General features: G+C 34.4%; 1 protein-coding gene across 5 annotated transcripts in view; it reads right to left on the bottom strand.

Annotated features, from left to right (window-relative positions):
* LEPR (leptin receptor) overlaps nt 1–22651 on the bottom strand; it is a 101331-nt gene that overhangs the window by 19344 nt on the left and 59336 nt on the right. For all 5 annotated transcript variants that reach the window (XM_037024377.2, XM_073234081.1, XM_037024376.2 and 2 more), the window contains 9 exons: nt 20129–20337; nt 16306–16451; nt 13560–13704; nt 8309–8599; nt 8032–8149; nt 5714–5913; nt 3389–3537; nt 2229–2388; nt 2029–2111 (listed from right to left, as the gene is read on the bottom strand). In XM_037024377.2, the coding sequence (XP_036880272.1) occupies nt 2029–2111; nt 2229–2388; nt 3389–3537; nt 5714–5913; nt 8032–8149; nt 8309–8599; nt 13560–13704; nt 16306–16451; nt 20129–20337 (1501 nt within the window). The remainder of the gene's footprint in view (nt 1–2028; nt 2112–2228; nt 2389–3388; nt 3538–5713; nt 5914–8031; nt 8150–8308; nt 8600–13559; nt 13705–16305; nt 16452–20128; nt 20338–22651) is intronic.

Genomic DNA, 22651 nt, shown 5'->3' with positions numbered 1-22651 from the left:
CAGTTTTCACATACATAAATATTCATTTTTGTAACCATCAACTAAAAATGATGATAAACTTCCTCACTTTTTGATACCACCAAGTCTCTCCAGGCTCACCTTGTGTGTTTCCTGTCCCAGTCAGTTTTTCCAGATGCCCTAGTTCCTTTTATTGGAGATGGTGTTAGAAACAAATCTGGGTATACTCCTTCCTACTGGAGTGCTGTTACTTCCAGGCCCTCTCAGTTTACAAATTAAGGGAATATATGTGTGTATGGTATCCCCTGTGAATACACATATCTACAAATATTTCTAAGTGAATCCATCTGTATCCATATTAAACTAAGCATGAATTCAGACTGATGTCTCCAGTTCTAATCCATTGCCACATTGGCCATTTTGGTCTTCTCCCTGTAACTTATCTGCAATTAGTCCAACAGTGAGAAACCTAGATCTCACCACCCACCAATCATTTCTTCAACTGTTCAATTCCAGTTTATGTGAACAGTGGTATGAGAACTGTTAACCCTACCCCATGAAAAATTACTTTATCAACTAGAACAGAGTATTTATATACAGGTTAGTTTGCCTTTAGTTTAAAGAATCCACTTTTACAAAATTACTTAGGCCTGTACCTTTCTCTCCCACCTCCTGCAGCAAGGTTGTTTCACACAGTGGTAAATTAGATTCTCTTGTTGCAGTCTGAAGTCCATCCTGGGATCCTCCAACCTCCTAAATGATTTATTTTTAATTTTCATACATTAAAGTTTGCTTGCTATGAACTTCTATGAGTTTTGGCAAATGCATAGCATTATGTACTTACCATGACAATTATACAGAATAATTTTACCACCATAAAAATCCCCTGTGCTTCACCTAGTCAAACATTTCCCCATCAGCCAAACCCCTAGAAATCACTGATCTATCATCTCTTTAATTATGCCTTTTCTAGAATGTCATATGGATGGAATCATAATGAAGCTCATTCAGTCATGCTTCTAGCACTTCGCAACATGCAATTAAAATTCATCCCTGTCTCTTTGTGGCTTTACAGCAAATTCCTTTTCAATCACTAAATAATATTATATTGTATGGAAGTACACAGTTTGTTTATCCATTCATCTAAAGAAGAATACTTTGGTTGTTCCAGTTTTTGGTCATTACAAATAAAGCTGTTATGAACATTCATGCACAAATTTTTATGTAGACACAAGTCTTCCAATCAGTTGGGTAAACACCTAATAGTGTAATGTGGGATCATATGGTAAAACCATGTTTAACTTCATAGGAAACCACCAAACTGTCTTCCAATGTGGTTGTCCCATTTTGCAGTCCCACCAGCAAAGAATAAAAGTTCTTATTGTTTCTTTATTGCCATTAATTTGTTGTCAGCTTTTTGGATTTTAACCATTCTTTTAAGTGTATAGTGGTATCTCATTCTTGTTTTAATTTATAATTCCATGATGATAAATAGTGTTTGCTATTAACTGATTATCTATATCTTCCCCAAATTCTCACCAAAAAATACTCACTTGGGATAGAAATCAATTTACTGGGGAGAGAGACTGCTTTGAATATTGCTAGACTGAATATCCACTGTTCATGGAAATATCCATTGTTTATTGTTTATATGACATCGTACAAAGAATAATCTCTTGTTACAGATGCCCTCAAGGTATGTGGGGAAGGTTATGTTTACTTTGTTTGGGATTAAGTGTAAATAAAATTTTTGGACTTGAAGGAACAAAGTTTCACCTAGTCCAATCCTACATTTACACAGATGAGGAAACTGAGGCTAAAAGTCTAAGTGACTTTGTCAAAACAGTACTAACATAACTATAATATGTAAAGCTGAGAACAGAATCAGTTCCTAACTGCATGCCAGTGCACCCTCCCTTTACTATGCATCTCAGGTCTCTGCAATCACATCTCAAAACTGAAATGAATATGGGACTGCAGAGTCTAAGAGTGACAGGATTGTGAACACTGAAGTAAATCTTTTAAGAGTATAAAAGTCAAATTTAAGGATAACATAAAAAGCAGGAGTACCTTCCAAAGTAAAGTGACATTTCTCTCTTTTTTCATGATGTCTTCATTAATTATTCTCCAAAATTCAGGTCCTCTGACAGGAACTGCAAATCAACAAGAAGCCCAAGTTGTACACATGTTCTTGGAAGGACTGTTTTTCAGTCATATTTGAAACACACACTTTTGCATTTTTCTGAAACATTTATAAAATCTCGACAGACCTTTAATATCCAGGACAACTGTGTAGGCTGGAGTACTCCAATTACTCCAGTATCCCATCCCATCTAGCCTCTTGCAGCGCACCTGAACGGCATAGACAGCACATAGGTCTGGCACAGGCAGACTGGTAGATTTTGATTTTGAATCATACACCTCATACATCTGTGAAATAAGTCAAATCATTAGGATGATCATTACTAACACCTATGTAACTAAGGGGCCATAAAGTATATTTCATTTTAACCTCAATTCCATTCCAAAATTAATAGAGAACTAACTTTTCTGGCTTTGGAAACACTCATATTAGATCAAGAGCTTCTTAAAGTTAAGGACTGACTTAGTCATCTTGTTATTTCCTCTTCATGACAAGATTTAGACTGGCTCACTTGCAACCTCACTTCCCAATCACTCTCTTAACCCTGTTACTTATTTCTGTCCACTAACCCTCTATTCACAAAGACTTGAGAATTTCAATCTAGTGGCTAATTAAGGCCTGCTGTAGAGAATCTCTGATAATCTCCTCAACAAGCAGGTAAACGGTCACATCCCTTTCAGTTGAAATCTTTGTGATGGAATGACATAATCAGAGCTCCTGATATTTCTAGGTCTTTGCCGGCAGAAAACTGATGCAGAAAGTCATCATATGCACACTTGCCACTATGGGTGCAATTCTGGCTGTTTGATAGAAGCAACTTTTCCAAAATGCACTCCATTGAACAAACACGTACTAAAGAATATTATTAACTATTAGAGGAGAAACCATTTGTTGATAAAATGAGTTCTAGAAACATAGGATAAAATAAAGTCATAAATGTTTCTTGAATCCAGGACCTCTCTAAACCTAATATGTAATACAGTGCTATTCTATACTAGGAACATACAGTGCAGGGATTCCTCAGCGTATTTAGCCATATGAATTTATTTCAAAGGAACTTTTTATGGGACCAGTGTCCTGTAAAACTCACGTTTGGAAATTATGGATTACAGGAGATTTCATCCCTTGGGTTAAAACCTAGATCAAGTATTTAACAAAAATAGCTACAGAATACACTAAGATGTACGTTTATGCAATAAAATAAATCTTATGCAAGAAAATTCTTAAGCAGTTACAAGAAATAACATTTAGTGAGACAAGCTGAAGAAATTTCTAGGTACAAAGTACCTTCCATTGTACTTCTTTTCCACTTAAACCATAGCGAATCTGGAACTGAAGATTATTCTCTGGGAAGACAGGTTTTTCCCAAGATATCTTCAATAATCCAATGTTTACAGTAATTTCTGCTTTCACACTGGATGGAGGCAGTGGTTTCACTAGAAATATTTAAGACAGTATTACATAATAGTCATTTAAACAGCAATAATCTTTAAAAACATTATTACAATGTTACAATCTTTCTTATTTTGTATTTATAAAACAATATGTCTCCAAACTATCTCATTCATTATCTTGTTTGATCCCCTACAATATTATGTAAAGTGCAAGAAAGGGATTATTTCCATTTTGTAAATAGAGAGGTTGATGGAAAAAAAGTAATGCTTTGTTGCTCAGCAAGTTAACAGTAACACCTGATTAGAAATTGAGTGATTAGCTCTGCATGCCAAAGATAGCATAATGATCACATGATAAATATCAATAGCAAACTCTGTTCTACATAGAGCTTTTAATAAAAGCCAAAAAAAAATTTTTTTAAATCATGAACCTCCTTCATTTTCTACATGTGTAAATTTCAAACTTTTCTCCTACTATTACTAAGTATTTCAAAGTCAAGGTCAGAGACAGTCTAGCTGCTTGAAGTCTTGGTTTTCAATAACCTGAAGAAAACAGTCTTCTAACGGACAGAAATAGAAGCAAAGATTACCAGAAAGGCAAGGGTTTTTGTTTCTTTTTTGTTCTTTTTTTTTTAAGCAAAATACTATACATGAACTCAACATACTTGGGAACTGTAAGTCACAAAAAGCACAAGCACAGCAGTGTGAGCCACTGAAGCTCCAGACGTCATCAGCAATACTCCTTTAGACTAATGGCGAATAAAATGCCTAAACTTATTCATTACTATACAGTTTCTCCTGCTTATCCAGTTCTTCATATACCAAGAAGGCATTCTTCAACCAGTAAGATGACATATCTTTCATCTCTTGAAAAAATACACTAACTTCTCCTCAGGAAAGGAAGTATGAATGTTCTGGAGATTTTAAGACTTTAAACCTGTGATTGTACTTGATTGAATCATATGGATACCATATGGATATAGCCCATGACTACCTAGTTTGCAGAAAGGATACTTTCAAGTCCAATAGTTTATGTGACCTCTACAATACCCACCCTGGAGAGGCGGGAGGAGCAGTCCGCATTTTGCGGATGACAAAACAGCCACAGAGCTTATATGACTAGCACGAGTTTTACAAAGCTAATAATATGAGAAGACGGCATTTGCTTCCCATAAGTTGAAACTCCACATTGTTTTCTAATACATTTTAAGTAGATAAAATGATCACAGCTGAAGGGATTCATGGTGCATTCGTTACATATTACATGTACGGGAGTATCTGTGCACGTTTGTTGTTCGGTGGGTAGGATGGTTCTTGCTATCCTAGGATATTTAGTTCCAAAGAAGTACTGCTTGGAGTAAAATCAATTAAAATGTAACCAAAATAAACAGTGGTGTTGGGAAGCGGGGATCAATTGAGACTTTATATTAATTAAGAAACCTAAATATTATGACAAGTTTATCCTATATTTAACGAAATGCAGATTTTAACTCAGATGTGTACAGATTTGAAAATATAATCATCAAATTTTGACTTTTGGCATAATTTCCCAAAAAAATAGCATATAGCCCCAAAAGATATTCTTTCACCTCTGCTACACAATCATAAATGGTCATTTCTCAAAGATTTCACAGTGATTCTGGAGGAATATATCATACTTTCCAAGGTTTCTCCTAATCTTTGAAATCAAAATATCTCTTAAAAAGGGAGTTTAAAATATCATGGATATCATGATTGTCTATTTTCCCTTCCTCATTTTAGTTATCTGAATCCTTCTGCTCCCTGTAAACAGACTAACAAATTAAAGCCTTGGATTATGACTACTCGTATTATGAAAACCATTAAGGTACCCAAACTAACCTCTAAATTAAAAACACCAAATGTTTTCATAAGTACATTAGGAGAAATACATAAGGTAGTAAATTGTTTACAATAATATTACTACTAAATTTCATTTCCAATAACCAATATAATTCATAGAATTATAAATTGAAAATATTCCTATATCCAACAAAAGGGATGCTATAAGTAATTTAAAATAAATTCAAAATTGTAAAACTTTTTAAGGCTGATTGTCTCCTCAATTCCACTGTAAACAGGAAGAAAAATTTCTTGTTTAAATCTAGCATGATTAGGAGATGATAAAATACAAGTTACCCTGAATCAACCTAAATCCAAATCTGCTAATAAAAATGAAGACACACACAGTTTGGCGTACCCACGGAATCAGGGACGACACATGTTGGTGGAGAGTCAAGTGAACCCAAAGAGTGATTGATTCTAATCCACATTGTATAGCCGGATAATAGAAAGATTGGCTGAAATATGCATTCATAAGAACCATCTCTCTGCAAGTGGCAATCTTTAGGTTCAGATATGGGATGAACAGCTGGAACATCAGAACAGTAAAGGCTGCTCCTTAAGAGAAATGAAAACAGTCAATAATCAACACTGATGAAAGCAGTAAGATATTTGAGAACTCTGCTTTGTGGTTTAAAAGAGACAATTTTTTTCTCCATCTAAAAATAGATGTTCTTATTGGAAAGGCATTTTAAATTCCCTGCCATTACACAATCTTGTGTCATTCCACAAAAATAGTGGGATGCAAATAAAATAAATGACATTGCTCTAAAAAAGGAGATAAGCATCCAATTAGAGATAGAAACTACAACACTTTGAAAGCTAAGCTAACAGTATATCTAGGCAACACAATTTTAAAAGTATAGACCACAGTAATTATGGGGCATTCCAGAGATAGGAAGGAAAGGAAATTTCTTATACTTTAAAGAACAATTAAATTCTACAACAAAGTGAAGACATAATTGATAGTAAACTTTAACTTAAATTGTGTCCTAACATTTTATGTTCAAAGCAATATAATAATACCAATTCTTGACTTGTATATGAATCATAAACATATCACAGAGAAAATTAAGAAAATTTTTTGTAACTGCATCATAATTAACACTCCACCTCAGAAAATTTAAGTGGTATTTAAGTGGTTAAAGAATTAGTTATTGTTTCCATAGGATGGAGTAAGAAGGTTACAAGAAAAATTCTGTATTCTTATGTCTCTAATTTTCATTTTAGTGACATGTTTTCTTTTCTATTTCCTCAAAATTACAACCATGTGCATGTGTGTGTATGGGTGTCTGTGAATGAGTGGTGGTGGCCAGAAGAAAATGAGAATGAGGGTTGAGGAGTCATCTGCAGGTAAAAAGTAAGAATTGGGACCTTGTATAGAAGCACAGTAATCAGGCCCTTGGAATCCAAAGGTAAGTACCATTGTCATCATGAGCCGCAACCATTTTTCGAATATTTGTCAGGAGACATTACATCACTTAATTATACTTAAGTGAAATATCTCATTAATTCTCACAGAAACTCTATGTTCCTATTCTCTCCATTTTACAGACAAGGAAATTGAGGCTTAGGTTAAAATACACTCCCAAGTACATACAGCTAAAGTAATGGTTCTGTAAATATTTTTAATAAGATAAATGAGGCACACAGCTTATGTAGTATTTGTTCACAAATACCTTTTCAAGTTTGAAAATGCCATGGAGAGAAAGTAAAGACAGATTATAAGAGTAAAATGGCATATCACGAACGTTATACTGATTTAAAAATATTTCTGGTAAGATGAAGGCACTTGTTATTCCCATAAGATAAATGCAGAAATTACCCCATTTTTTTCTAATGTTACATAATAATAGACTAGTAGCATTTAGGAATGGAATTCAGATCACAGCATTTGAGGAAGGGATTTGTTTTTCAAGTAGGAATTTTAGATTTTTAAGAATAAATGAACATAAGTTATACAAAAGAAAGTCCTCAATACAAATACAAATTGTATTTGGTGTTTAAGAGCAGTATACATACTTGAAAACTACTATGGGGTATTACAAAAATAAAGATGTATCTACCTTCTCCTAATAAAGAATGCTATTATTTTAGATAAAACTCTTTGTAGAGAGAAGGTGAATACTATGGGGAGATGATGTCTTGAATTCTTTCTAAAACAGGGAAGGATAAAAATAAACAAGCACAAATTATTACACTTTACTCCTTACTTAACAGTTCTTTCTTAAATAATCTTACCTACTTCTAAAAGCCATTCATATTATCTCTTAAAATCTTTGTGCCACTGCCTCTGACATTTTTCAAGGCATTAATATTTAGCAAATATTAGGCTTCTATAATCCTCAGTATTCTTCTGTACTCAACTCTCTAAATCAAATTAAAATGTAAAGAAACCAACTTTTCTTAGATTTCATTCAACAGTCAATACAATTATGGAGAATTAATTATCAGAAAAATATTTAGAGGAGAAACAAGTTACCATTTTTTAACCTCAAGTGTGAATTTTTTTAAAAATCACCAATTTAGTTAGCCCCTCAAATAATTCCTAATTAACTACATTCTACCTTCCTCTTTCAGAAAGAAAATCTACAAGACTGTTATGATGATATTTCTATAGGAAATTTTATCTCACCATATACAGAGGGAAAAAAAACAGCAAATAATCATACATACCTATGATACCTCAACTGCAGAGAACTTCCCACAAGTGCTTGGATTGCATTAGTTGCCCATCTGCAAGTCATTTTAGTTAAGTACCCATCAGTTTCACATGATATATTGATATTGACATCTATTTAAAACACATTAAAATATTAATATAAAGCAAAAACATCAATAAAAACTTAATGAAAATAATATTTTCTCACACCCTCAAAAGGACTCTAATAAAGGGTCCATAGTAAAACATATATCTTGTAAAAGGAAATGAAGGAAACCTGAGTATTCTTACCAATCACATATAATTCAGCATAGCGATGATGGCATTCATGCTCATTGCAGCAGTACACTGCATCATAGGTGAACTTCCCTCGAGGCTTGGTTGCATTCAAATTGGGAAAAGTAACTTTGCTAACATGATCACCCACAGCATTATACTGGCTTTGAGGAATTTTCTCAGCTAAATTCATCCACCAAACAATCTTTTTTGAGGAGACAATCTTGTTTTCATTTTTATAGATGCAATGAAAAGAAACGTTAGACCCAACACTTGTCAGAATTTTAGGTGGAAAGTATATGACATCTGTAATGAGGGAAGGAAGACAGGATATCAGATGAAGGCAGAAAACACCATGTAAGCAATTTACACTATGTAAAAAAGATTCACGATGCATTCAGGATCACACTGAATGAATGAATCAATCAATCAATGAGCGAATGAATCAATGAATGAAAGAAATGAGAGTCCTAAGGAACTACATAACTGTAATTGCCTGTTCCTGTACAGTTCTTAATGTCCTAACATCCCCATTCTCAAATGACTTGAACTTCTATAAATGTCTTCAGTATTTTCTAAACATAAAGATTTATTCATTATAAAACATATTTTAGTGAGACTGTCCCTTGCAACCAATCAGCAGAAAAATGATGAAAATGAAATATAGTTCTAATTCCATAATGACATGTTTTCCATCCCATCACACTGTAAGACTCAGTGAAGCTCAAATTCTTAAATCAAATTACTATTAGACAAAATCCCAAAGGATAAATGGTGGTTACTTTGTCTTGTTTGGATATATGAAAATTTCAAATAAGCCAGTAAGGTAGAGAAGTAAGCTTTAAATAAGAAAACTAAGTAGGAGTGTAAAATCAATGATGCATCAATATACAAAGCAGGAAAAGCTATAAATATTGGTCTGTAATATCATTTTAAGTTCTTTAATGCCACTATCCTGTGGTTGAGGACAAAGGAGATCAATTCTTTCTAAAATATTATTTGTAATGCCTATACACAATTCCATATTACTTTTTACTATTGTTGAAAATACAGTTAGCCTAAATTTTTAATGAAAAAGAGAATTAAAGTAAATGACTGTTTACATAGGAAAAAATTATTTCTGCCATGGTACATTGTAAGGACAGCATATTTCAGCTTTACAATTTAAGGTAAGCCATTTTCTGCAATAGACTATGAATGCTGTTTTACATATCATCTGGATTACCCCCAAAACAAAAACCAAAACACTTTATTGGTTTACATTATTTAAGTATTTTTTGTAATAGCATGCTAAATTCGAATGTCTTTTTATTTACAATCTATACAAAACATTTGTATTTTATGTATCTACAATAAAACATAAGAAGGAAAAAACTGAGTAGCAAATTACTTCTGTAAATTTAATATTTAATTTGTAAAATAAGAAAACAATAATGATTTTCTTCTCATGATCAAGTAGCAATATCTTCCCAGAATCTATATTAATAAATTTTATTAAAAGAAGAAACTCTATTGATAAATATTAGTGAATTACTCAAAAGAACATAAATCATGAATCAAAACATTTTCCTTCATTAGAGCTCCAGAAAACAGATATTTTAGTTCTTGGCGATTACCTATTTTTCTTTCAGTGGAAAATATTTTCTCACATCCATTATAAGAACTACCAAGTATGAAATGTAGAAATTATCTAACATCTGTTTCTCCTCTTCTTCAGCAGTAACAAGAATTCAGTTAAGAATTCAGCACTTCTAAAGTTGCTCTTAACATGTACCATAACCTAATTGTAATATTCTTAGACCATAAATTCTGGCAAGGTCCTGAATTTTCCTCTAAAAGACCAAGATCTCACAAAAGCAATAAAGAACCTAGCTGATTTATTTCAAAAGAATTTGTAAGAATACCTTGAACAGGAATAGTCAATGCTTCATTAACAGTGCAGCTGGTAGGGACAGCTTTAATGTATCAAAGAACAAAAAGCAGTAGCTAAAAAGGTACCGATAGTTAGCATTCTGTTTGCTATAACAGCAATACATCAGAGTTAACCTCTGTTCAAAAAAAAATAACCAGAAAAAAATTCAGAGTGTTTGGACATGGTAAGGCAGGTGTGCTAATTCATTTGCAATAAATTAATACCTCAGTCTTATAGCATGTTTCTGTTTAGTAGATGCCATATAGTGCCTACCACTGAACAATGGAGGAGAATATGATAATATTAAATGCCCAGATTTAGAGGAGAAGGATTTGAATCCTTTTTGAGAATAGGAAGTTCTCAAGTTTGGAGAAATGTATTTTGTTGTCACACACTGTTCGGGAAACAAGGCTCAAGTGTGGTAAGTGCTGTGGAGTGTAGAAATTGCTGCAGAGGTAATTCAGCAAAACTAAACTTAAAAAACCTAAGCAACACTGAAGCTTCATTTACTAGGAACCATGAAGCAAATGAGGTGTTCCACTAAAATACTCTGTGTAATTAAGCTTACGGCTTATTATTTTTGAGGACCAATTTTTAGTGCTCCCAGAAACCTTGCATAATTATACATTATTAACTTACTCTCCTTATTGAGGGTTACAAACACGAATTTGGAATTAGACTGTCAGCCCTCCAACTTTCTAATTGTGTCAACTTTTACAAGTTACTTACCCTCTCTACATCTCAATTTCTTTGTCTATAGAAGAGGAATAACAGTATCTATATCTCATAAGGTTGTTGAAAGGATAAAATGATCATATATGTAAAGCACTTAGAAAAGTACCCAAAACACACCCTATAACTGTCACTATTACTATTAGGGAATGATGAACCTAACTATCCCTTTTAATTGTATCAGTACACATCACTGTATCATTACAGTCCATGATCTGTAACAGAGAAATGTGCTTGGAAGCTGCCGAGTGGGTAAGCTTTTCTCCCCACTCCTGTATCCCCAGTCTACTTTCCATCTGGTAGATTTGTCTTTCCTTTAATGATCCCCTGGTACCACTCAGTGGCATCTCAGCTACCCAAGCTTGCTACACTAGAAAGCTTAGCTTCACACTCATAGCTCAGTCAACAAATTCTGCCTTTTGCAACTGTCTCTATTCATTCTTCACTTATTTTCAGATTTTTCTGTTTGGGATGCCTAAATTCACTAGAGGAACATGCCTGTGTTGAACAAATAAAAGACTAGCTGTTAATGAAAATATTGTTAGATATTGTGTAAGCAAATAAATTGGCAAAGTTTCTTTTCAACAAAGTATCTTTATTACTTTTATGTACACAAAACACTAAATATCTGCGTGTGAGAGGGCATATATATGTGTATGTGCTTTACAGTATATATTAATAAATCTGATTATGGTATATGTGAAAACATAAAAATATGATATAACACATTAAGAAACCAAGTAAATTTAATCCTACAGGTATGAACTAGGAAAGTAATAGAGGTATAAAAGGGGTTAGTATAAGGTAAAATAAAAATAAAACTATGTCCATCCACAGGTCTAAAAAAAAAATCCAAAACAAAATCTACATGAAATGTTATCACAAATAACTATTGTAGTACACTCAATCAAAATGTCCCTCTTAATCCAAATGAATATATAACACTGCTAAGAATCATTATTCAGGAATGTATAAATATATAACTTGAATATTAGCAAACTTTAAAAAAAAATAAAGATTCTTTTACAATTTGCCTCTTCTTCAGGGAGGGTAGGCTTTCAGATCTAAGTAAAGAAATGAAATGGTAATGAATAAAGCCATGTTCTTGTGGAAGAGAAACATTTCAACAGATGGTTACATAAGGCAACAAATCACAGGCCACTCAGCTGGGAGTGGGGGCTGCTTCCCTCCTCCACCACTCGCTTCACCTCACCCCTCACATAAGAACCTCTACAGGACAGTCCTTGAAATATGGTGTTGTTCATTCATTCCTCTCTAGATTGTTCTGAACTGGTCAGTAGGCCTACTAATCAATGATATATAATTGAAGATTAAAATGTTAACCTTAGAAAAGGTTAGAAAAACCTTAGGAAAAGAAAAAATTCCAAAAGCTCATTTGTCAGCATCCTATTACAGGCAGTGTGATGTTCAACAATTATTTGAGGAATTGACATGAGACATTCACATCTTCTAAATCTGTTCACACCAGGTCACTGACATTCTCGGTGAAAATTAATTCCTCCCATTGCCTCCCACTTTGTTTAGCTCTCCTCACAATCTTACCTGTGAGAACTACAAGAATTAGCTATGTATCTTGTCAATCTCTCACCTTCCATTGGCATTGAAATTCTGAATACTGACATCATGGATTTATGAAGTAGATAGTATCGACTACCTACTGAGTGCTCACTAAGGCCAAGCACTGCAGCAAGCACTTTGTGTGCCTTATTTCATCCAATGCACATAAAAACACTCCTATTTTACAGATAAGGAAATTGAGGCATAGAAAGGTTAAGAAACTTTCCAAGTAAGTGGTGGGGCCAGGATTTTATAAATTTCTGTCAGTGCTCTTAAACCACTAATGCTACTTACATTTTTAACTCATCAGTGCATTTTGAATCATAAGTAACCAATACATAAACTTACTTAGTTAAATGTGTTGACTATCTTCTTAGTGTTTTACATGGTACTTCTATCTCCATAAATCTATAATCAACCTGAGTTTGAGTAGAAATAATTCTGCTCATTTTGACAGGTCAGACAACTAGGCAAAGGATCATGAAGTGTCTTTCTCTCATCACAATCAAGCATGTGACCAGGTAGGACTATTTAAGGCCCATATGTAAACAGTGTATATCAACTTCACGAGGAAGTTGTGAATACACTACAATTTCTCTGATATTAAAGATTAATTAAAACTATTAAAATTGAAACTGAAAACCCTCAAAAGCATGCACCTGGAGTGAAAAGAATTATTCTTTTATAATATGCACTAGTCAAATAAAATTTTAACATTTGAAATTTATGTCCAATAAATATGTCTGATTTTCTAATGGAAATTAAAGAAACATGAATACAGGTAGTTTTGAATTTGTAAATTTGGAACTTTTGTATTAATTCTATCTTTTGAATAAGAGTAATTCAGCAAGACACTGCTATGGACAGACATAAATCTGGGAGACTGTATACAAGTTTTTGTTAACAAGTTAACTTGTTCAAAATGTAAGTAAAAAGTTAATATTGTGTTCCTCCTTTTTGGTTTATTACCAGAAAATGTAAGATGCTTCGACCATGTCAAAGACAAATTCAGGAAGCACATTCCCCTCTCAATTCAAAACCTACCTTGTGTGGTAAAGATAAGGGGGCTGCTCCAGTCGCTCCAGATCCCTGGGCCATCTAGTCTCTTGCCTCTCACCTGAACCTCATATGAAGACCCAGGAAGCACCCGGTCTACTAGCAGAGATGTAGCTGAGACAATCTCATCAGTCTGTTAAATATTATTTGAAAACATCAGAGCATCAAGTCGATGTAGAACCTTTACCAAAATTGATCACAAGGAGGTCTCAACAAATTTCAAAGAATTAAAATCTTACCAATAGTTACCTGGCCACAGTGGAATTAAGCAACTGCTAGCTAAGAATTGCTTAGTGAATAAATTCAGTTTCACAATGACATCAGAGCTACTGACTCCAAAGCTACTTGGTGTCTAAACTATTGGTCTCTCTGACCTCTTTATCTATGGAGTGCCATAGAATAAAAATAATGAAAAGCATTAAGAATCCCTTAAACAATATCAGACCATCCATACCTAAAATCCTCCATTTTACAGATGAGAAAGCTGAAGCCCAGAGAAGGCTTAACTCTGCTTTTTTCTTATATGATACTAGGATTCCCATTCTGCTCTTTGCGAAAATAAGGTCTTTAAAAAAATTTAGCCCATACCTAAAAAGATAGGTTTTTACCTCTAAATCATAACAATTAGTTTCACAAAATAGTGTCTCAGCCCTTGCACGGCCGCCAGGCTCTTTACATCTCCTCCCTGAGCCTCTTTGATTCACCTGCCCTCACTCATTCATTCTGCTGGCCTCCAGCTTCCCGTCCAGCGTAGAGCCTATGAATGGCTATTTTCTCTACTGGAAACCCAATTCCCCCAGATACCTATTTCACCATCTCTTTCAAATCCTTGCTCATATGTCACCTTCTCAGTGAAATCGTCCCCATCTCGTCTTATTATTACAACCCACCACTGACCAGCCACACTGCCAAGCTCCCTGCCCTGGCTGCTATCCCAGTGTGCCCTGATGCCAAGCACAATAGCTCTTAGTGCCTAGTCGGTGCTCAGTCAGTGCCTACTGAAAGGATGAAAAATGGATTTTGACACACTTTACAGTACAACTGCATGCACTGCATATAAACAAATACATTGAACAATTTTTTTAAAAGGATGAAATGTAAAATCAGGAACTAGAGAAGGTCTGTAGGTGAAAAAATTAAATTATGAATTCAAGTTTCTGTAACTGGACTTTCTGTAGCCATTTAACTGTGTGTGAATGAGAGGAGAGGGAGAAATGGGGGGGTGTGGTAAGAGAGAGAGAGAGAGAGAGAGAGAGAGAGAGAAACTTGTTTGGAAGGGGAATTTTTCTCTGGTACTAAATTTAGGGAGGAATTTGTCATGCGCGCCCATGTTGCCAGGCAGCTGCATCTGGGGAGATCTCTCCCTACTCACTGGGTGAAGCACAAGGAGAAAACCTCAACCTGGACGGGAGAGGGTTCTTGACTCTGAACAAGAAAGAATTCTCGAGCAGGTCAGAAGAGTGTAGGTAAAGATGGAATTCATTAAAGCAAGAGCAGCAGGGAATGGCAGCTGCTGCGCAGGCAGCAGCGAACAGTAAGTGCAGAGGGCAAGTTCACGACCTAGGACAGATTCCATGCCAACTCCTGAAACCAGGGTCACCTGGCATCCTGTGTCCACTTGGATCAGCACAGCATGGGGACTAGCCCCCACCACCCCAGGATTTGAGGGAGCCACAGAGCACAGGATGGAGTGAGATTATGTTCTCAGAACTTCCCAAAGAAAGGAGATGTTCAGGCAGGCTACTAAGAGCAGATCACACAGTGGCAGCTCCGCCCAGGTCACCCAGGCGACAGAAACAAGCAGGCCCAAATCTGAGCTCTCAGCAGCCCCTTCCTACTTATCAGGAGTAAAACAGAGACAGAGAAGAAGACTTGGAAATAAAATGAAATCGCAGAGACAAACGACAATACTTTGAGCAGTGAGAAAGCTTTATCTGAAAGTACACACTTAAAGACAGGAAAGTGTGGGTGTCCTCAGAGAGGAGGCATGCTGAAAGTCTGGAGATTCTATCTCTTAAAGCTTTCAAGAGTGGAGCAAAGGGCAGAGAGGGCCTTGTTGGGTGTAGGCTTGACTTGTGGTCTCAAGGTGCTTCTATCTCACTGGTGAGAGACACCATGTCTCCTTTCCTTTCTTACCAGTCCTCCAGCTAATTCTGCTAAATAAACCCAACACCAGGTATTTATTTATCCTATTCTTCTCCAAGATGGTGGTTACTCTTCAGCAGTGGGGACATATCAACTCAGACTGGCTGCCCTGCCTTAAGGTAGGCTGTTGAGCTATTGTCTGATATCAGAGAATAGGTTAGGAATCCTCTCAACTCTCTGCATTTTAAAATGGAATCTTAGCCTTAAGATGGGTTTCCTCCTGTTCTTACTAAACTGTTTATATCTCATCAGTTTTCATCATAGGAAGGAAAAGTTCATCATGATGCTTGTCCCATGTCCCTGCCCCACCTCACCAATATATACCATAGATCCATATATGAGAGATATTGTGTAAAATCAAACCATTTTTCTAAGAGCACATACAGAAATGCAAAAGTACTATTCATGTGGCCATTTTCCATGTTGCTATTAAATGAAAGCCAGAGGTGTGACATTAAATACCTGATTTGCTCTAGAAGGAGCACGTCCATTTGGCATGGAGAGGGCATTTTCTGAGGGATTTGGTGGGGCTCTCAGCTTACTCTAGTTGCTTCTTAACGTTTCACTTTATTTATGAAAATATACTTACCTTTCTCGTATTAACTGTAGAATTTTCTGAATATTTCACTTGATATTGAAGTTGAAATGGTACCAATGTTGGGCTGGACCAAGAAATCTTTAGATTACCAGTGTCTGTGATTTCCATATGCAAGCCTAATGGTGGATCAGGCTTCACTTAAGAAAAAAAGAGAACACTTTTAAGTTAAGCCATGTTTGTGATAGTCACAAAGTGAATTTTTAGCATATCCTATTCTTTCAACTACTTAAAAGGTAACTTTATTCAAAGGCCAATTACAGAACAAAAATATTGGGTTTACTCCTTGTACCTTACCATAGCAATCCACGGATCTTCATTTCCTTCTCCCTAAGTGGTAGAAACTATAAATCAGTAAATGAGGTTATTCTGATAAATGCAAATTCCTGCTGTAAAAAGCCTGCTTAACTTTATTTAACCTAGCATTTCCCAAATTTAATTGAAGCCTCCCACACACATACACACCCACTGCTTCAGTGGGTAAGAAGGAAAAAAACATTTTGTGGGGCACTGCTTGGAAAATGCATACAAATTATGCATGCAAAACTTCACATAACTTTGCATGCAAATATGCATACAAATTTCAATAAATATATAAATTTTGAAATACAACAATCCAGACATATCTACTCAACCCACAACATGCATATTTTACATGCAGTGCACACAGCATTAGCAGGCCCTGGCTTGTCACCAGAAATGGGGATGGAATTTCTCAGCCTACTTGAGTGTTTAACTTGGTAAATGATTTCTGAGTTCATATGTATACCCATGTGTTTATGTACATATATGCAATTGTATACATAAATATGTGGAGATGTGTATCTATGTGTGTGTGTGTGTGTAGTTTTAAACATACAACAAAACCTTTAAAGTATTTGCAGAAATGTAAACATCTTACAGTAAAGGATTGATTGAATAAATAATGGTTTATCCCTACAAGGGAAATCTATACAGCCATTAAAAATCATATTGGAGAAGAATGTTAAAAATATTTAATATTGTTAGTTTAGTTTATTAAACAAGCATCTATACTTGAATTCCTGATTTGTTAAAATTAAAAGTAACAAATAAAAGGATATGTATAAATATGTATTAAAAATAGAAAAAATGCCAAAATTATAGAAAATAGGTAATGCATTTTTCTTCTTTGTGTCTATGTTTTCAAAACTTTAACTGTTAACAGGAATTAGTCATGTACATAGAAATAATTATTGTATTGAAACATACACTGATTTGAATTTTACTTTCAAAAGAAATAAATTTCACATTCTATATTTTCAGGAATTTGGACATAGGTTTTCTAATTTTCTTGAGTCAATATTAATGGAGATTTTACTTTATATGACATATTACAAATCTCAGTTACTTTCAAGCAGAGACAGATAAACACTAAAGTCTAAAAACAACAGGTGAAATTCAGAGTTCTCATAACCAAAAAGAAAAAAGACACCAAACAAAAGTGAAATCATAAAATTATAACCTACTGTACATTTCCTACCTGCATACATAAATGTCTTATTATTAGAAATCTAAAAAACACTCTTTCCCTGGAACACCTACGTTCCAAGTCCTAGATATATTCCCATTTCCTGCTACTTTCAGAGCAATATTCCTCAGAAGAATTGGCATTGTTCCCTCTCTCCACTTTGCCTCCCATTTTTCTAATCAACCCACTCTGATCATGTATTCTTCCTTGTCAATCCACTAAAACTTCTTTTACCATTGTCACTATGTGTTCCAAATCCAATGTCAACTGTCTGATTCATTTTACACTACCTCTGAGCAGCATTCCACACAGTTATTCACTCTGTGAGCTCACACTGAATTCTAAGTAGATATTCAATTATACAATGCTAGAGCCTCTCAAATATACATCTCCCCTGAATTCTAACCTCATATATCCAATTGGCTACTTACATCTCTCTTGGGTTTAAAATAAGCATCCCAAACATAATGTGTCACACATCTAATCTTCCCCAAACTCCCCTACCTCAGTAGTTGGTACCACTATTCAGTGGCATGTTCAGGTCCACGGCTGAGGATTATATTTGATTCTTCTCTATCCTTCACACTCCACACCTAATCCACTAGAAAGTTCAGTCAACACCATCTCCCAAATAGATTCCAAATCTGATCATTTCTTTACTTCTCCACTGCTACAACCTTAAGGCAACTGGACAATTCCAATAGCCTCCTATCTGAGCCCTCTGCTTCCACTCCTGCAACTATCCTCCCCTCTTGCCCATGAATTTCCTTCTCTACATGCAGAGTAAATTTTAAACACACACACACACACACACCTGACCATATCATTCTACCATTCAAAAATTTTCATTACAATTAGAATAAAATCCAAACTTTGTGACCCTGGCCTATTGTATGTCCTGGACCCAGTTAACTGTATGATCACATCTGAATATTCTCCTACCTCATTCACTCAAAGCCTAAGGGCCTTCTCTTGGTTCCTCCAATTTACAAGCTCAATCCATCTCAGGGATTTTATGAGTGCTTTTCTTCCTCTTAGGTCACCTTTTGCTCTGGATTTTTGCATGGCTCTCCCTTGTTCATTCAGCTCACATGCTATCTCCTGATGTCTTCTTTGACCTCCATAGCTGAAATAATAGCCCCCACATGTGACACTCTCCATTTCACTATCTGTTGTATTTCTATTAAGGCATTTACAATTTTTGGGCATTATCATATATGCCCAAATATAAGGAAAGATTTTTTTCCCTGAAATAAGGCAAAATTATTTTTAAGGGTCTTATAAAGTCTATCACACACCTTCTCTTAACTACTGTATTTTTAAAAACAATTCAATGCTGGCTAAAAATGCTTCCAAAAATCATCTGACATAACTAGTTTTTTAAAAAAAGATTTTATATTATTTTTCCTGTGGTATAACTGAATTGCTTGAATTCACTATACTATGTTGTGGAAATCACAAAATATATCCCCAGAGAACAAATTATTTGAAAGTCCTATTATTAAAATATGATGTCATATGTAGCTTCAAAGAGTACTATATCCCCAGTAACTCAGAAAGAAGTGAAGGTGAAGTGTGTGAAAAATTACATCTGATATCTGGAAAAATGGCTCTACTAACATCAAAAACAATAATGCATGTAAAGAGTTTGTATATAATTGTTTTAGAAATTATAAGTGGAAAATAGTAACACTGTTAAATTATGTATCATTTATAATCTATAATTTAATGTACATACACAAAATTGAGTTAGTAAATTATTTATTATGTATTATTCACATTGGTAATTATATATTCATGCTGATTAAAAGAAACTTTGGGAATCTTCACACTAAAAATATGGGCATTGTATATTATTGAGTTTTTCTTATAATCAGATTTGTACAGCAAATTGGTTAATTGTTTACCTCTTTATTGTTTCTTTCTACCCATTATTGTTTGTCCCTGCTCTACTAGGCAGGAACTTTGTCTCATTCACCACCGCTTACCCAGTCCTAGATCAGTGGCTGACATAATGAGCCTCTAAGAAATATTTGCTGGAAGGATAACTGAGGTAAAAAACAAGCTCCTAATTATTTTCAGAAAAAGCTATTTGAGATCCAGGATTTAAAGAAGTGAAACTGTTTTCAAGGAAGAATTTAAGTTATAATTACAGAGGTATCTCTACTACTATTCAGTCATTCCAGAGACTGCTCTTAATCTGCCCAGTACTACCATCCTTACAGCACTGGTCAAAGCAATATAACAACTGAAGAATTTTGTAAGCAATTTTGAACCTGTTTGTGTGACCCATGTTTAGATCTATTATCTTTTCTAGGTACAACTTACCAACAGTTATGGGCTGAACCGACATCAGAGGTGACTGAAAATTTATTCCACCAGATGTGATTTTCAAATACATAAAGAGCGTACAGCTGAGCTTGGCTGTTGGCACAGGCACCTGGCATTCACAACATTCACGAGCACTGCAGCTGCACTGAGCAACATGGAAACGGCCTTCCCGGGAGACCAAAGGCGACTCTTCCAGCACGTCAGGTCTATATGACAAAAGGAGAGCTAAGTATCAACATACACCTGAAGCGCTGGTATATTTAAAGTGTATGACACAAAATCCAACTTAAGATACACCCTTCCGGACTCCCAGCTGAAAAGGCCACTTTGGAAAAACGGTACATTACATAAGAGAAACAAAGGTAAGGGTTAAAGCAGGTTAGCCATCAGAAATAGTATAAGCAAGAAGAGAGTGAAGCAACAGTGAATACTGAAAGGACAGAAAACTTGTGATCCTAAAACCATACACCTGATAAAAACGTCTTTCAAAATAAACATAAAATAAAATGTTTTTTCAGACATACCAAAACAGAAGTCATCACCGCAAGTCCTGCATTATAAAAAGTGCTTAAAATCCTTCAGGCAAAAAGAAAACGATAGCAGATGAAGTCTGATTCCACATAAAGAAATGAAATTGAACTAAAAGGGTAAATATTTATTGACTGTTTAAAGCAAAAATAAAAACCATGGGATGTGGGGTTTATAACATGGGTAGGAAAAAATATGACATTAGCACCAACCTTGGGGAGGGGGAGATATGTAAGTATCAACATGTAAGTATAATGTTTTTGTACTATACATGAAGTGGTCTAATATCACTAAGAGGTATAATATACAGTTAGACAATAATAAGTTAAGGACCTATATTATAAACCCTAAAATGACCACTAACATAATAAAAGAAGTTACAGATAATAAACTAGAATATTAGTGTAAAGATCAACAAATAGATTAATGAAACAAAATAGAGATCAATACCTATACGGACAACCAATTTTCTACAAAGGTACAAAAACAATTCAATGGAGAGAGGGTAATCTTTTCAATAAACTGTACTGGGACAATGGGCTAGTTATATGCCAAAAGAAAAGTAAAATTTCAATCCATATTTCACACCAGAGTCAACAATTAATTTAAAATTGGGTCATCAATCCAAATGTAAAACCTAAAGCTTTGAAACTTCTAGAAAAGATTATGGGAAAAAATTTTTGTGACTGGGTTAGGTAAGAATTTCTTATTGCAACACCAAAAACATGTGATTCATAAAAGAACAAATCAATAAAATTAATTTTTATCAATATTGAAAACTTCTGTTCTTCAAAAGATACTAGGAAACATAAGAAAAATGCAAAAGTAGACTGAGAGAATATATTTGCCAATTGTCTATTTGATAAAGGACTTGTATCCAGAAGATACAAAGAACTCTTAAAATTCAAAAATAAAACAAACATTCCAATTTAAAAAATAGGCAAAGATTTCAACAGTCACTTCTCCAAAGGAGATATAAGAATAAAAATAAGCATGTGAAAAGAAGCCCAACATCACTAGTAATTCAGAAAACACAAATTGAAACCACAATGAGATACCACTATCCACATATTAGAATGTCTAAAATTAAAAAGATTAATAATACCAACAAGTATTAATGAGGATATGGAAAAATTGGAATATACTACTGGTGGTAATATAAAATGATAAGCTTTGGAAAATAGTTTGACAATTTCTTAAGTTGTTAAACATACACCTAACATACGATTTACACATTTGACTTCTAGGTATTCATCCAAGAGAAATGAAAGCATATGTCCTAACAGAGATCTGTACACAAAGAAGTACAAAGATGTAGTAGCTTTATACGTAATAGCCAAAAACTATATAAGCAACTCAAATGTCTATCAACAGGTAATGGATAAACTGGTTATGGTATAATCCATATAATGGAATGCTACTTGGCAAAGAAAATGAATGAACTACCAGTGAATATACACACAGCATTAATGAATCTGAAAATAATCATGCTAAGTTTAAGTGTGACAAAAGTACTGTCTGATTAGATTCACATAAAATTCTAGATAATGCAAAGTAACCTACATTGACAGAAAGCAGATCCATCATTGCCTGGGAGCAGTGCAGGACAGAGGGTATGGTAGTAGGTACTGAAGGCAGGGACACGTGGAATGACAAAGCACAGGAAGGAATTTTGTGATTAATGATACATTCATTTTCTTTATCTTTATTATGGTGATGACTTTACGAGTGGTTTCATATATCAAAATTTATCAAGTTTACACTTTAAATATGTATATTTTATTGTATATTAATTATATCTCAATAAAGCTGTTTGCAAAAAAAAAAAAAACAGAAACCTAGGGAAAAAATTTTAAGCAATACTTTTCCTATCACTCTAAACCTACAATTAATGGGTTAACTTTAAAAATGATTATAATTAGCTCCAGTAGTGTTACCTAAATCTAGGCATAAAGAATAATAGCATACAAAAAGATACAGAGAGTTGTTATT

Source organism: Manis javanica, chromosome 4, assembly GCF_040802235.1.
Source record: "Manis javanica isolate MJ-LG chromosome 4, MJ_LKY, whole genome shotgun sequence".
Classification (NCBI taxonomy): domain Eukaryota; kingdom Metazoa; phylum Chordata; class Mammalia; order Pholidota; family Manidae; genus Manis; species Manis javanica.
The sequence above is the reverse complement of the archived record's forward strand: the minus strand, read 5'-3'. Positions and strand labels throughout refer to the sequence as shown.